This window comes from Mus musculus, chromosome 1 (genome assembly GCF_000001635.26).
Source record: "Mus musculus strain C57BL/6J chromosome 1, GRCm38.p6 C57BL/6J".
In the NCBI taxonomy this organism is placed as follows: Eukaryota; Metazoa; Chordata; class Mammalia; order Rodentia; family Muridae; genus Mus; species Mus musculus.
This window is the reverse complement of record NC_000067.6, coordinates 89,980,389-89,993,541: the sequence shown is the minus strand read 5'-3', so window position 1 is coordinate 89,993,541 and position 13,153 is coordinate 89,980,389. Positions and strand designations below refer to the sequence as shown.

The 13,153-nt window shown below is 44.0% G+C and overlaps 1 protein-coding gene across 5 annotated transcripts in view; it reads left to right on the top strand.

The window, feature by feature from the left end:
• Asb18 (ankyrin repeat and SOCS box-containing 18) overlaps positions 1 to 13,153 on the top strand; it is a 62,076-nt gene that overhangs the window by 21,125 nt on the left and 27,798 nt on the right. For all 5 annotated transcript variants that reach the window (NR_149309.1, NM_001355134.1, NM_139152.2 and 2 more), the window contains one exon: positions 317 to 584. Coding sequence is in view for 4 of the 5 variants with exons in the window: in NM_001355134.1 (NP_001342063.1) it covers positions 317 to 584 (268 nt within the window). In the remaining variant the exon portion in view is untranslated. The remainder of the gene's footprint in view (positions 1 to 316; positions 585 to 13,153) is intronic.

The window sequence follows — 13,153 nt, the reverse complement described above, 5'->3', positions numbered from 1 at the left end:
CCCCATACCCACCCACTCCCCTCCGCCACAACTGAAAACTCCCTCCTATGTCACAGAAATGGGACCTATCTCCGGTGTAGCGCTCCCAGCCTCTTCCTCTTCTTTCTCCATGGATCCTGTCTTTTCTTCCGTGTGTCTTTCTGCTCTCTGTCTGGGGTCTACATCTCTAACTATACTTCCAAGTGACTCTCGTACACATGTACCTGGTACTTAGCTCTAAGATAGGGTTTCACCCTCTCCAGCCTCAACAAACGGCTTACCCCACCGGTTCTTCCATTTGCCCCACTCACCTTATATCCTGTCCCCTTCCACCCAGGCCTTTGGACCCTGGAGTACCAGCGGGAGCTCACCACACCGCTGTGCATCGCTGCGGCCCACGGCCACGAGTCCTGCGTGCGACACCTGCTCAGTCGCAAAGCTGATCCCAATGCCAGTCCCGGAGGTCGTGGTGCCCTACATGAGGCCTGTCTCGGGAACCATACCGCCTGCGCCCGACTGCTGCTGCAGCACGGAGCAGATCCAGATCTGCTCAACTCCGAGGGCCTGGCACCCCTGCACCTATGCCGCACACCCGCCTCGCTTGGGTAAGACGCGCTCCCGCATCACCGACTGGTCCAGGTACCCCACATTGGAGGTCTTAGGCCTCGACTCAAGTCTGCCCTTGGCCACGTGATCCCAGATCCGGGTCCATACTTACTCCTTTCCTAGACCATTGACTTAGGAAGGGACCCTGACCCCACTTACCAGGCTGGGTATCTGTCTATCCCTAGCCCCCAAGCGGGAGATTTTCTAAATCTGGTCCCCAGGGCAGGATCTATGTGTACTCGTGCCCAATTCTGCGATTGTAACTTTAGTCCTTAAGCCAGACATCGGTCTGTCTCCAGGCCCAGGACCCTAAGTCTACTCCCCACAGCAGAGACCCTGCAGGATCCTGGTCCCCAGGCTTGGGATTCTGACCCTAATCCCCGGGCCAGTGATTCTGACCCACAGCCCCAGGTTGGGATCTTTCAGGCCCATGCTGGGATCAGTCTGAGGTCTGACCCTAGTCCCCAGGCCATGAACTCCGCCCCACCGGCCGCTGGACCCTCCCCGACCCCGCCCCGCCGGCCGGGCCCCGGGCGGGTTAATTAGCGCTTGATTGCGAGCGCGCGGGGCGCCACGCCGCGGTAATGAGCCTCTGATCACGGCCCGCAGACGTGGCGCTGAAGAATGCTAAAAGGCCACTGGCGGGGTTGGAGGCTGAAAAATTAGGGTTTTTAATGATAATTTTATGCAGAATAATTGTCACAGTGTGACATAAATGGTTAGCTTCTCCGGGCGGGAGCTTCCGAGGCCCGCAAGGACCCCACCCGCCCGGGTCGCGCTGCCTGGGGTGGCGAGGATCAAAGGGGCCCCAGCGACCTTGGTGCTGCTGTTTGGCGTTTTCTGCCAGGGTTGTATCACCTCAACATTTCTTTTCGAAGGTTCTAGACCCCTAGTCTTGCTTTATAATTGCTTGGCTGCTTTCTACGTAGTAGTGTTAACATAAAATCACTACATCCCACTCTTGGATGTTACTGGGGTCCGCTGCTCCCCACCTGCCCAAAGTTACCAGGGTCTCCCGCCCCTTGGAAGCGCGCGCAGCAAGCAGACAGGGATGCTAGGCGCCAGGTCCAGAGTGGAATTGCCTGAGAGGCCCTTAGACTCCCAGCATCTTGCAAAGCCCCTGCAATATTTTCACAGCAGAGGCCCCACCCTGTGAAGGGCATCAGCCAGTCACACGTGTTTAATAAGTCCAAAAAGTTCTAAAATCTCTTATTAAATAGAATGTACCATTGTCCAGGCAGTGATGGCTCACACCTTTAATCCCAGCGAAAGACAGAAGGCAAGAGGAACTCTTGAGTTGGAGGCTAGCCTGCTCTACAGAGTAAGTTCCAGCGCAGTCAGGGCTACCCAAAGGAAACCCTGTCTCAAAAAAAACAAACCACAAAGGAACTCGCACAATATGTACTCACTGATAAGTGGATATTAGCCCAGAAACTTAGGATACCGAAGATATAAGATACAACTTGCCAAATGCATGAAATTCAAGAAGAACGAAGACCAAAGTGTGGACACTTTACCCTTTCTTAGAAATGGGAACAAAACACCCATGGAAGGAGTTACAGAGACAAAATTTGGAGCTGTGACGAAAGGATGGACCATCTAGTGGTTGCCATATGCAGGGATCCATCCCATAATCAGCTTCCAAATGCTGACACCATTGCATACACTAGCAAGATTTTGCTGAAAGAACCCAGATATAGCTCTCTCTTGTGAGACTAGGCCGGGGCCTAGCAAACACAGAAGTGGATGATCACAGTCAGCTATTGGATGGGTCACACGGCCCCCAATGGAGGAGCTAGAGAAATTACCCAAGGAGCTAAAGGGAACTGCAACCCTATAGGTGGAACAACAATATGAACTAACCAGTACCCGGGAGCTCTTGTCTTTAGCTGCATATGTATCAAAAGATGGCCTAGTTGGCCATCACTCCAAAGAGAGGCCCATTGGACTTGCAAACTTTATATGCCCCAGTACAGGGGAACACCAGGGCCAAAAAGGGGGAGTGGGTGGGTAGGGGATTGGGGGGGTGGGTATGGGGGACCTTTGGGATAGCATTGAAAATGTAAACGAGGAAAAATACCTAATTAAAAAAAATAAAATAAATGTGTAGTTAGTGAAAGATGTAGAAATTAAAAAAAAAAAAAAAAACAAACCAACAAACAAAACATCATCAACAAAAATGTGCTCTTTACTTTCTTGTTCTCAACATAATTCTGGGATACGTCCATGTCGTCATGGGGGGTCCCGCAGTTCATTCCCTTTTCGAGCTAAGTAGTATTCCGTGGCGTGGATCCACGACAGTGTGTTTTATCCGTTCCTAACTGAAAGAAAGATGTTTGAACCCCTGAAGGGATGTAATTCAGGGTAGGGCACTTGGCTAGTATTTGTGAGGCTATGCATTCAATCCTAGTTACTGCGATCAATGGATAGACAGACAGACAGGCAGACAAATAAAATAATGAAAGACATTTGATTGTTTCCAGTTTGGGGTTGTTGCGAATCAAATATCCCTGAGTGTTGTGCCCTCTTTATAAACCTTTATTACTTTTGGATAAACCTATGGTCCCAATAACTAGCCAGTCTAGAGAGATTAAGAAGGTAACGTCTAAGTTACGACCACCCTGGTTTCCAATGCATTCCCTTTAGCCGAGTGGCAATTGAGTGGGGACCATGTAGACAGTCACAGGGAAGCAGAACACTGTGGCTTCAGCAGGCATTTCCCCAACTCTATCACTCTTTCCCAATTATTCTGAACTCATCCACAGATATTTAATCCATATTCATCTGCCATCGTACATTCTCTCAGGTGAGCCATCCGTTCAGATCCTTTGTTCAGATGTTAAACTCGGTTGTTTTCACATTCAAGCCTCAAGATCTTTTTATATATTGAAGGTACAAGGCCCTCATTGTGCGTGAGATTAACAACCACCATCTCCCAGCCTCTGTCTTCTGTTTTCTTCTCTTAACAGTATCTACGAGGAACAGAAGTTTTCCTTTGGATAAAGCTCAATTTGCCAAATTTACTCTTTTGGGGGTATGTGTTGGGTTGTTTTATCTAGAATTTCTTTGCCTGACCCAAGTCCACAGAGTTTCCTCTGTTTCATCTACAGACTCAACTTTTACAGTCCTACATAAAATCTGTACAGATTAATTTTGCCCAGACTGCAACCACCTTGAGCTGTAACTTTGAGGCCAAGGCAACCCCAGACAATTACTTTGTCTGCCAGTTTCTCCAGAAACGGACTAGACAAAAGCCTGCTAATGGTGTGAGAGGCTGAGCATTCGGAGCCTGGCTGCAGGGGTGTGCTGGCTGGGGATATTAGCCTAGGGTAAGTTACATCCATGCAGTGAACTCACAATGGTCCTCTGTTTCTAAGCTAAATCCCAGGGAGCCAAACCCCTTTTGCTGCTTGTAGGGATGGCACATGCCTTTAACACCAGCCCTCGGGAGGCAGAGGCAAATGGATCTCTGTGAGTTCCAGGACAGCCAGGGCTACACAGAGAACCCCTGTCTAAAAAAACAAAACAAAACAAACAAACAAACAAAAACAAAGAGATCACAGTCACTTCCCAGATCCCCCCAGCAACTTGCACTGTGTGCAGATAGGGAGCTGCCTCACAGCACTGTGACCTGCTGTCATATGCCAGGACTAAGCTGATCCCACCCCCTAACTCCCCCCCAAAAATCTAACTGGTGTGAGTTCTTTTCTTAATAGATTGTGAGGCATAGTGGAAGTCACTAGTTTGTTTTGTGACTTTGCTTTTCCAACTGTTCCGGCAGGGGTTTCTCTGGCTTTTCCTCACACATTTACTCTGAAGCACACCCACATTGCTGTGACCTGACCTTTCCCGTGCTGAGAGACAGGCTGCGGTGTGAAATACTGCTTCAGGAGAGGGTCAAACCTGCCGCTGTCAAAGCCGCTTCCTTTCCCCACTCCCTTGCCTTTGCAAATTGCCCCCCAAAGAAATCAATTAATCAACACCGAGTAGATGGCTTTCATCATCAGTGCTCATATTTAAAAGCCAGGCATAATGGCATGCACTTATTTTCCTTAATTATTTCTTTTATTTTTTGAAATTATAATACAATTATATAATTTCTTTCCCTTTCTTCCCTCCAAATGTTCCAACATGCACTTTCAATCCTGGTCCTGGGGAGGCAAAGGCAAATGGTTCCCTAGTGCTCCCTGGCCAACCAGCCTCACTTACTCAGGGGCTCCTGGCCCACTAAGAACCCAAAAGGAGGTGGGGAGGCAGGCAATGGTGGAACACACCCTTAATCCCAGCACTCAGGAGGCAGAGGCAGGTGGAACTCTGAGTTCAAGCCAGTCTGTTTTACAGAGTAAGTTCCAGGACAGCCAGGACTACACAGAGAAACCCTGTCTCGAAAGCACACACACACACGGACACACGGACACACACGGACACACGGACACACACGGACACACGGACAGTTCCTAAAGAACACTGAAGGTTGACCTCTGACCTCAACAAACAATCACACACACACAGAAATAAATCAAGTGGCCGTTCATATCTGGCGTCATTTCTAGACTCTCTCGCCAAGTACACCCAAGGTAAGACATGGTCTTGCTGGTTTCACTGGTCACAGCACAATGAGCCAATTTGTTGCACAAACACTGAGAGGAAGAGCAGCCATGGTGACTCCATACAGTCCTTGTCTCACATCCCAGACCAAGAGGTGGATGACGTCCACATGAATGGAAGGATATCTCACTGCAAGCAATCACGCCCAAGCTTCCCTCCTCGGAGCAGCTCTGATCTGAGGGAGTGAGGAAAGAAGCTTCCTCTGAACCCAGGAAGGGACAGGAACCAGCCCCATGGTTGCCACCAGGGAGGCAAGTGGCCGTGTGGTGAAAGGATTCAAGAAGAGAGCATTATGTTCTACTAAGACTCCATCTCGGCAGTCAGTCAAACAGATAATGTGGCCAATATGGCCATACTCAAGATGGCCAGGGTGGAAGAGACATCCCCTCAAGGATCTATTCATCTATTTCCCCACCAATACACATTGCCTTGACTGCCTAGTAGAACTTAAGGTAAGAGTAAGCCCTCAGAGGGCTGGAGAGGCTGTTCAATGGTGAAGAACACTGGCTGCTCTTCCAAAGGAGACAGGTTCAATTCCCAGCACCCATATGGCATTTCACAACTGTCTGTAATTCTAGTTCCAGAAGATCCGATGCCCTCACACACACAGACATGGAGGTAGAACACCAATGCACATAAAATTTCAACTTGAGAGAGAGAGAGAGAGAGAGAGAGAGAGAGAGAGAGAGAGAGCCCTCAAACATTACTTTCAAAGTTGTTTGGCTATTGTAACTCATTTGCATGTCATTTGCGTTTTTGATTCAGTTGGTCAGCTCTTACATGATATCGCTGGGTTCTGACTAGGGCTACCATGAACATTTACATCAGTTTGGAAAGAGTAAACACCATGAACAAGCCTTTAGGTCTAAGTCTCCAGTGTATGGATACAATTCACCCTTCCGTTTATTTAGATCCTCTCTGTTTTCTCTCAACTGTCATTTCTAATTTTCTGTGCACGAGGTTTGCAAATATTGTATAAGATTTATTCCTGATTCATATGCATGCATGTACACACACACATATGCACATGCACACATACACACATATTTGTTTGCTGATTGGTTTAAGAGGGTATTGCTGTGGAGCTCAAGCTGGCTCCAAATTCATGATCTTCCTGCCTCAGCTATTTGAGAGATGATCACAAATGCCCCACATGTCCACTGCCCTCTAACTAACCTTGACACAGCCTATAGTCACCTGAGAAGGAACTCTCAGTTGAGGGATTGCACAAATGTTAGCAGGCATGTCTGTGAATGATTGTCTTGACTGTTAGTTGATGGGGGGAGGGGGCTCTAAGTCCACTGTGGGCAGCATCATCCCTAAGCAAGTGGTCCTAGTCTGCATAAGAAAGCCAGCCAAGGGCTGGAGAGATGGCTCAGCCGTTAAAGGCTAGGCTCACAACCAAAAATATAAGAAAGCCAGCCAACCATGACCCTGTGAGTGAGGCAGCAAACAGTATCCCTTCATAGTTTCTGCTTCAAGGGTTTTCTTGAGTTCCTCCCCTGTCTTCCCTCCATGGAGGACTGTGACTGGAAGTATAAGACAAATTAACCCTTTCCTGCCCTTCCTTGCTTTAGTTAGAGTGTTTGGTCTCAGCAGTAGAAAGGAAACTAGAATGCAGCCGTGACCAGATATTAACATTTCATAGTTTCAATGCCACTGTAGAAAGCATTTTCATTCAAATTTCTGATTTTGTGTAGCTGCCATATGAATTTTTTTTTATTTTATTTTATTCTTGGTAGAGAAAGCAAGCTTTCAGCCTTCTGCCTCAATGGACTCACTGGCTTCTCTAAAGGCTCTTTATAGATTCCACGGGATTCCTATGCAGATATCTATAAACAAATTCACTTTTGCTTCCTTTGCAATCTGAATGTTCATTCTCATGCTTGTCTCATTGACTGGATCCTCCAGCGTAATTCTGAAGAAAAGAGCTGGAGTCCATTTCCTTGTTCCTTGTCTTAGAGCACAGCATTCAGTGTCTTTCAGCGTTATGAAGTTCTTGTTGGTCACCTTTGTCAGAGATGGAGCACTCCTTCTTAGGTCATTGAGAGTTTGTATTATATGTGGATATATCCTGTATATGAACATTGAGTTTTATTCTTAAAAAACAACTTGGTTTGTTTGTTTGTTTGTTTGTTTGTTTGTTTGAGACAGGGTTTCTCTGTATAGCCTTGTCCATCCTGGAATTTGCTCTGTATAGCAGATTGGTCTCGAACTCAGAGATCCACCTGCCTCTGCCTCCTGAGTGCTGGGATTAAAGGTGTGCACCATCACCATCTGACCCTAAATGTTTTAATATGTGTGGAAATAATCATATGACCCTTGCTTTGTCTTTTAACACTGACAGACTGAATAACCAACCTTGCATTCCCAAGATTAATTTACTCACGAATTATTATAATCATATAGGTGGATGGATGGATGGATGGATGGATACTTGGTTTTCATTTGCTATATTTTGAAAAAGCTACACTTATTTTCATAAGAGATATTAGTCTATGATTGTCTTACACCATCTCTGTCCGATAATGAGAATTCAGTGATAAAATGTCAGTGTCATGTGAGAAGCAATCCCTCCTCCTCCTCCCCCTTCTGTTTTTAAGATCTTAGATTGTCCCGCGTATTTGGTGCAGTTCAGCACCAAAGCCATCTAGGTGTGGCTTTTTCTTGGTGAGAGGTTTCTAACTATAAACTCACGTTGTTTCCTAAATAGAGGTAAGTTATTTCTCTTTTTAAGCAAGCTTCCATAGAGCTTTGTCTCTTCCAGCTAAGTGGTCTAATTTGCTGCCGTGAGGTTGACTCTTATTTTTTTATACTGGCTGCGAATTGTTATATTACCTCCCTTATTCACGAGGGTGGGGTGCGTCCCACCCCCATCAGTCTCCCTTCTGACCTCATCGACCCTCCCGCATTCATGAAGTTGGAATTTCCCAGGTCACCAGCAGTTTTGTTTGTGATTTCACTGAACTTCTCTGTTATTTTTTAATTCTCCTCTCTATTATTTCTCTGTTCTCTGTTTCACTGATCCCTGCAGAGTCTTCTGCTGTTCTCCTTTCTTGCTTGCATTGAGTTTCATTTGCTTCTCTTTTACAAATGTATTTAAATATATGCTAAAGTCATTGGTTTGAATATTATTTTTCAAATGTAGACTTTCAGGGCTCTATAAGTCTTCCTATATATATACTGTCCTTATATACTACAAGTCTTCCTGTATACTCTCTTTATTCTTATTTCATTGAGACATGATCTCACTGTGACTGGCCTAGAACTCTTCAGACAGATCAGACTGACCCTAAACACACAAGATCCACTTGCCTCTTACCTCCCAACTTCATCAAAGGGATTTGGAAATTGTACTTTGCATGACTTTAAATTCATCAAGACTTATTTTATAATCCAAAATATGCCTCTCTTGGTAAATGCCCTCATGTACTTTAGTCTGTATTTGGCAGTTGTATGATTCAGTGTTCTAGGAAGTCAATCACATCAATTTCCCTAGGCCTACCATTACTTCTGAGTACTTAGTTCACTTTCTTCAGCTAGTCAAGTCACTGAAGAGGGAGTTAAGCTCTCTCTGTGTGATTACTGTTTGACTGGATTGTGCCTGTGTGCTGCAGGTATGCAGTGCACATAGAGGCCAGAAAAGGGCATTGGGGATGTTGTAGGTACTGGAGTCGCAGATGGTAGTGAGCCACCATGTGGGTAGTGGGAATTTAACACAGGTCCTCTGAAAGAAACCAGTGCTCTAAACCTTGTCTGATATTAAAAATAGCTACTTTGGAAAGCTAAGAGCAGAAAAATTAGTCTTCCCTAAGGATAATGCCCCCCAATTGGTTATCCAATAACAAGTGGCCAGCCTTGAAATCAGATAGATAGATAGATAGATAGATAGATAGATAGATAGATAGATAGATAGATGATATGTGTGTATGTATATGTATATGTGTATGTATGTGTGTGTATGTTTATATATATATGTGTGTGTGTGTGTGTGTGTGTGTGTGTGTGTGTGTGTGTATACTACAAGTCTTCCTGCATACTCCCTTTATTCTTATTTCATTGAGACATGATCTCACTGTGACTGGCCTAGAACTCTTCAGACAGATCAGACTGACCCTAAGCACACAAGATATATATATACAAGATATATATATATACACACACACCCTAAGCACACAAGATATATATATACACACCCTAAGCACTCAAGATATATATATATACACACACAGAAGTAACATTATACAAACTGAGTAGGTTGTATTTATATATTTACAACTGTGTCTGTCATGTGTATAACAACAATGAAATAAAAAGAGACCATGAATCTAAATTTAAGAGAATGCACAGAAGTGGGTATGTGTGAGGAACTGGATAGAAGAAAGGGAAGGGGGAAGTAGTATCATTACATTTTAATTAAATTAATTCTTAATTAATTTTAATTAATAAAAATTTTAAAATAAGAAAAATAATAATGTAAAATAGCTGCTCTGGTAGTGTTAGCAGTTATGTCTCATCAGTTCTATTATTACTTTGTAACAAATTAGCACAGACTTAAAACAACACATTTGGGCTGGAGAGATGGCTCAGCGGTTAAGAGCACGGACAGTTCTTCCAGAGGTCCTGAGTTCAATTCCCAGCAATGACATGGTGGCTCACAACCATCTGTAATGGGATCTGATGCCCTATTCTGGTGTGCCTGAAGACAGTTACAGTGTACTCACATACAATTAATTAATTAATTAATTAATTATTTTTTTAAAAAAACAGCACAATTAAAGGCTGGGGAGATGGCTCAGCTGTAAAGAACACTGGCTGGTCCTTCAGAGACACCTCATTCAGTTTACAGCACCCACACAGTGGCTCATAACATCTTTAATTTCATTTCCAGAGGACTGGATTCCTCCTTCTTGCCTCCATGGGCATTAAGAGTGAATGTGGCACACAGACATTCGTGCAGGTACTCACATGTACACAGAAAATTAAAACTGACTTTGTGAAAACCCACTAATTATGCCACAATCTCTGTGAGTCACAGTCTCTGTGTTCAGCCACAGCTTAGTTGGGTTTTCTGCTTTCAGGCTTCTCAAAAGTGACATGAAAGCCTATAGTCTGGTCTGAGTGTCCAACTAGAGGAAACCCATGGACAAGCCTATGCAGTTATTGGCAGAATTCAATTCCTTAAGGACTGCTGGGTTTAAGGTCTCCATCCTTCATTGGCTGTGGATGAACTCAGTTCCTTACTGCCTAATCCATTCCTGATGCTATGACAAAATGCCTTAGGTTGGGTAGTTTTAAAATCACACATAGTTATTTCCCCCATTTCTGAGGGTGAGGCTGAGAAGTCCTAGATGGAGATAGCAGCAGAGGCAGATCTGGCAAGGGCTCTCTCTGCTTCCAGCATTGAACTTTGTTGTTGCATATTCATGTGGCATCAGAGGCAGAAGATAAGGAAGCAATGAACTCACTCCCCGCCCCAGGCCTTTTACAAGCACTACTTGTACCCGTGACCGCAGAGCTTAAGACCTAATCACTTCCTAAATTCATCCATTGCCTCTTCATACTTTTCCACTGAGGGTGGAATTTAAGGTGAATCTTGGAGACACACACTCTTTCAAACATAACCTTTGCTACGTAGTTCTTTCTAATGTGGCAACTTATTACAAAGCATGCAGGCTGAGAGAACAACAAAGTCTGCTAGCAAGATAGAAGTAGCAATTTTCTTGACCTGCTGGCTGGGGAAAAAAAGAAAACTCCTGTAACTTTTTCCATCGAGTATTTGTTAGAAGCAAACCTAAGGTCTCGTCCATGATCAAGAGAGAGAATAAAGGAAGTGTTTAGATGTTTGCTACAGGTTTGAAATAGCCTTCAGTTCTAGCTGTTTGCTGGCTTGTTTGCTCTCAGAGACTCACATATTGTGACTGGCTTCAGATTCATTATGCAAGAATAAGCTTGAACTTCGGATTCTTTTGCTTCCATCTCTTAGCTAAGTGCTGAGATAAAGTACATATGCCACCGGTGATGCCCAGTTTTTGAAGTTTTGTTTTTGTTCGTGTTTTGTTTTTGAGATAGGGACTCTCTCTGTGTAGTCCTGGCTGTCCTGGAACTTGCTATGTAACCTACGCTGGCTTTAAACTCAAAGATCCACTTGCCTCTGCCACCTGAATACTCTGTTTTAAGTGAGTTTCTTTTTTTAAGATTTATTTATTTTTATATATGTAAGTACATTGTCACCGTCTTCAGACACACCAGAAGAGGGCTTCAGATCCCATTACAGATGGTTGTGAGCCACCGTGTGGTTGCTGGAAATTGAACTCTGGACCTCCGGAAGAGCAGTCAGAGTTCTTAACGTCTGAGCCTCTGAGCCATCTCTCCAGCCCTTAAGTGAGTTTCTGATAGGCAGATTACAAGTGGATTTTGCTTTCTTTTATATAGTCCCCCAAACCTCTCCTTTTAATTTGACATTTGTGTCATTTACATTTAATGTAATTTTGTCTAGTTAAGCTCAAATTAAATCTTAAACCTATTCTTTCTTTATTCTCTGTTTCTTCTTCTTCTGCCTTCTTTATTAAGTATTCTTCATTTTACATTCATTTTGGCATGCTATAATAAATACAAATTTGGTTGTTGTATTAGTAAGCAATATTAAGGGAATTTATTGTGATGACTTACAGTCCGTAGTTCAATTAGCCCAACAATGGGCAGCTGTGGCTGAAAAGTCCAAGAATTTAGTAGTTGCTCAGTCCCAGAAGACTTGTTTCCACTGGTCTTCTGTAGAAGTAGGTTCTAACAAATGTGCTGGCAAGTAAGTTCAAGCAGTCAGAGTGAATCTTCCTTCTTCCAAAGTCCTCATGCAGGCCTCCAGCAGAATGTGTGGCCCAGATTAAAGGTATGTACCACTATGGATATGGGACTTGCTCTGTCCCAGGCTGACCTTGAACTCAGAGATCTCCTTGCCTCCAATCCTGGAATTAAAGGTGTATACTATATAACACCTTGCCTGGGTCTAAGCTTTTCATGGCCACTGTGCCTGAAGATCTCCATGTCAAGATCCTGGTCAAAAAAGCCTGTGCCTTCCAGCCTTAAGGTCTGGATCACAGGTGTGCCCTCCAATTCTGGATTGTAGTTCGTTCCAGATATAGTCGAGTTGACCACCAGGAACAACCATTACAGTTGGGTTATTGTAGCGATTCCTTTTGGGTTTTACCCTGTACATTACCTTATCTTAGTCTGACCTCAATTAATGCATACTATAAAAATCATACGACAGTATATGTCCATTTAACTCTTCTCATTATCTTACTATAGGTATCCTACGCTTTACTTACACATTTAAATCCCATGATGCATTGCTATTACCATTTAGCAGTTGTTTATCTGCTAAATGTGTTGAAAGAATACACACAAAATAGATTTTACTTCTACTTATGGCACCCTTTGTTTTCATTGCTCTGTGGAAATCCAGGACTTCTTCTGTTATTATTTTCTTTTTGCTCTGAAGACTTTCCTCAATGGTTCTTCTGATGAGAGTCCACAGCTGGTGAATGTTCTTCACGGTTGCTGTTTGAAAAAACAGTTATTCCTTTTGAGTCTTTGAAAGGCATCTTTGCAAGTAAGGAATTCTGAGCCAACAACTTGGTCTCTCTCCTTTCCCACTCTCTCACATTCTTCTCTCTTCTTTCTTCCCCTCCACTCTGCCTCTCCTTCTTCTTCTACCTGCACATTAGACACAACACAGACCCACTCTCTTATAACCTGCCTTTCTTCAAGAAGAAATCCGGCATCCTCTTGTCCATAGTTAGGAATTTCTATCACTCACTTTAAGCAGTTGATAAGATGCACTTGACAAATTTAGAAATGTGTTAACAAGTATGACTTCATATGTCTTCATAAATCCTTCCACCACTGTGACAAACATCTGACATAAACAACTCAGGGGAGGAAAGATTCATTTGGTCTC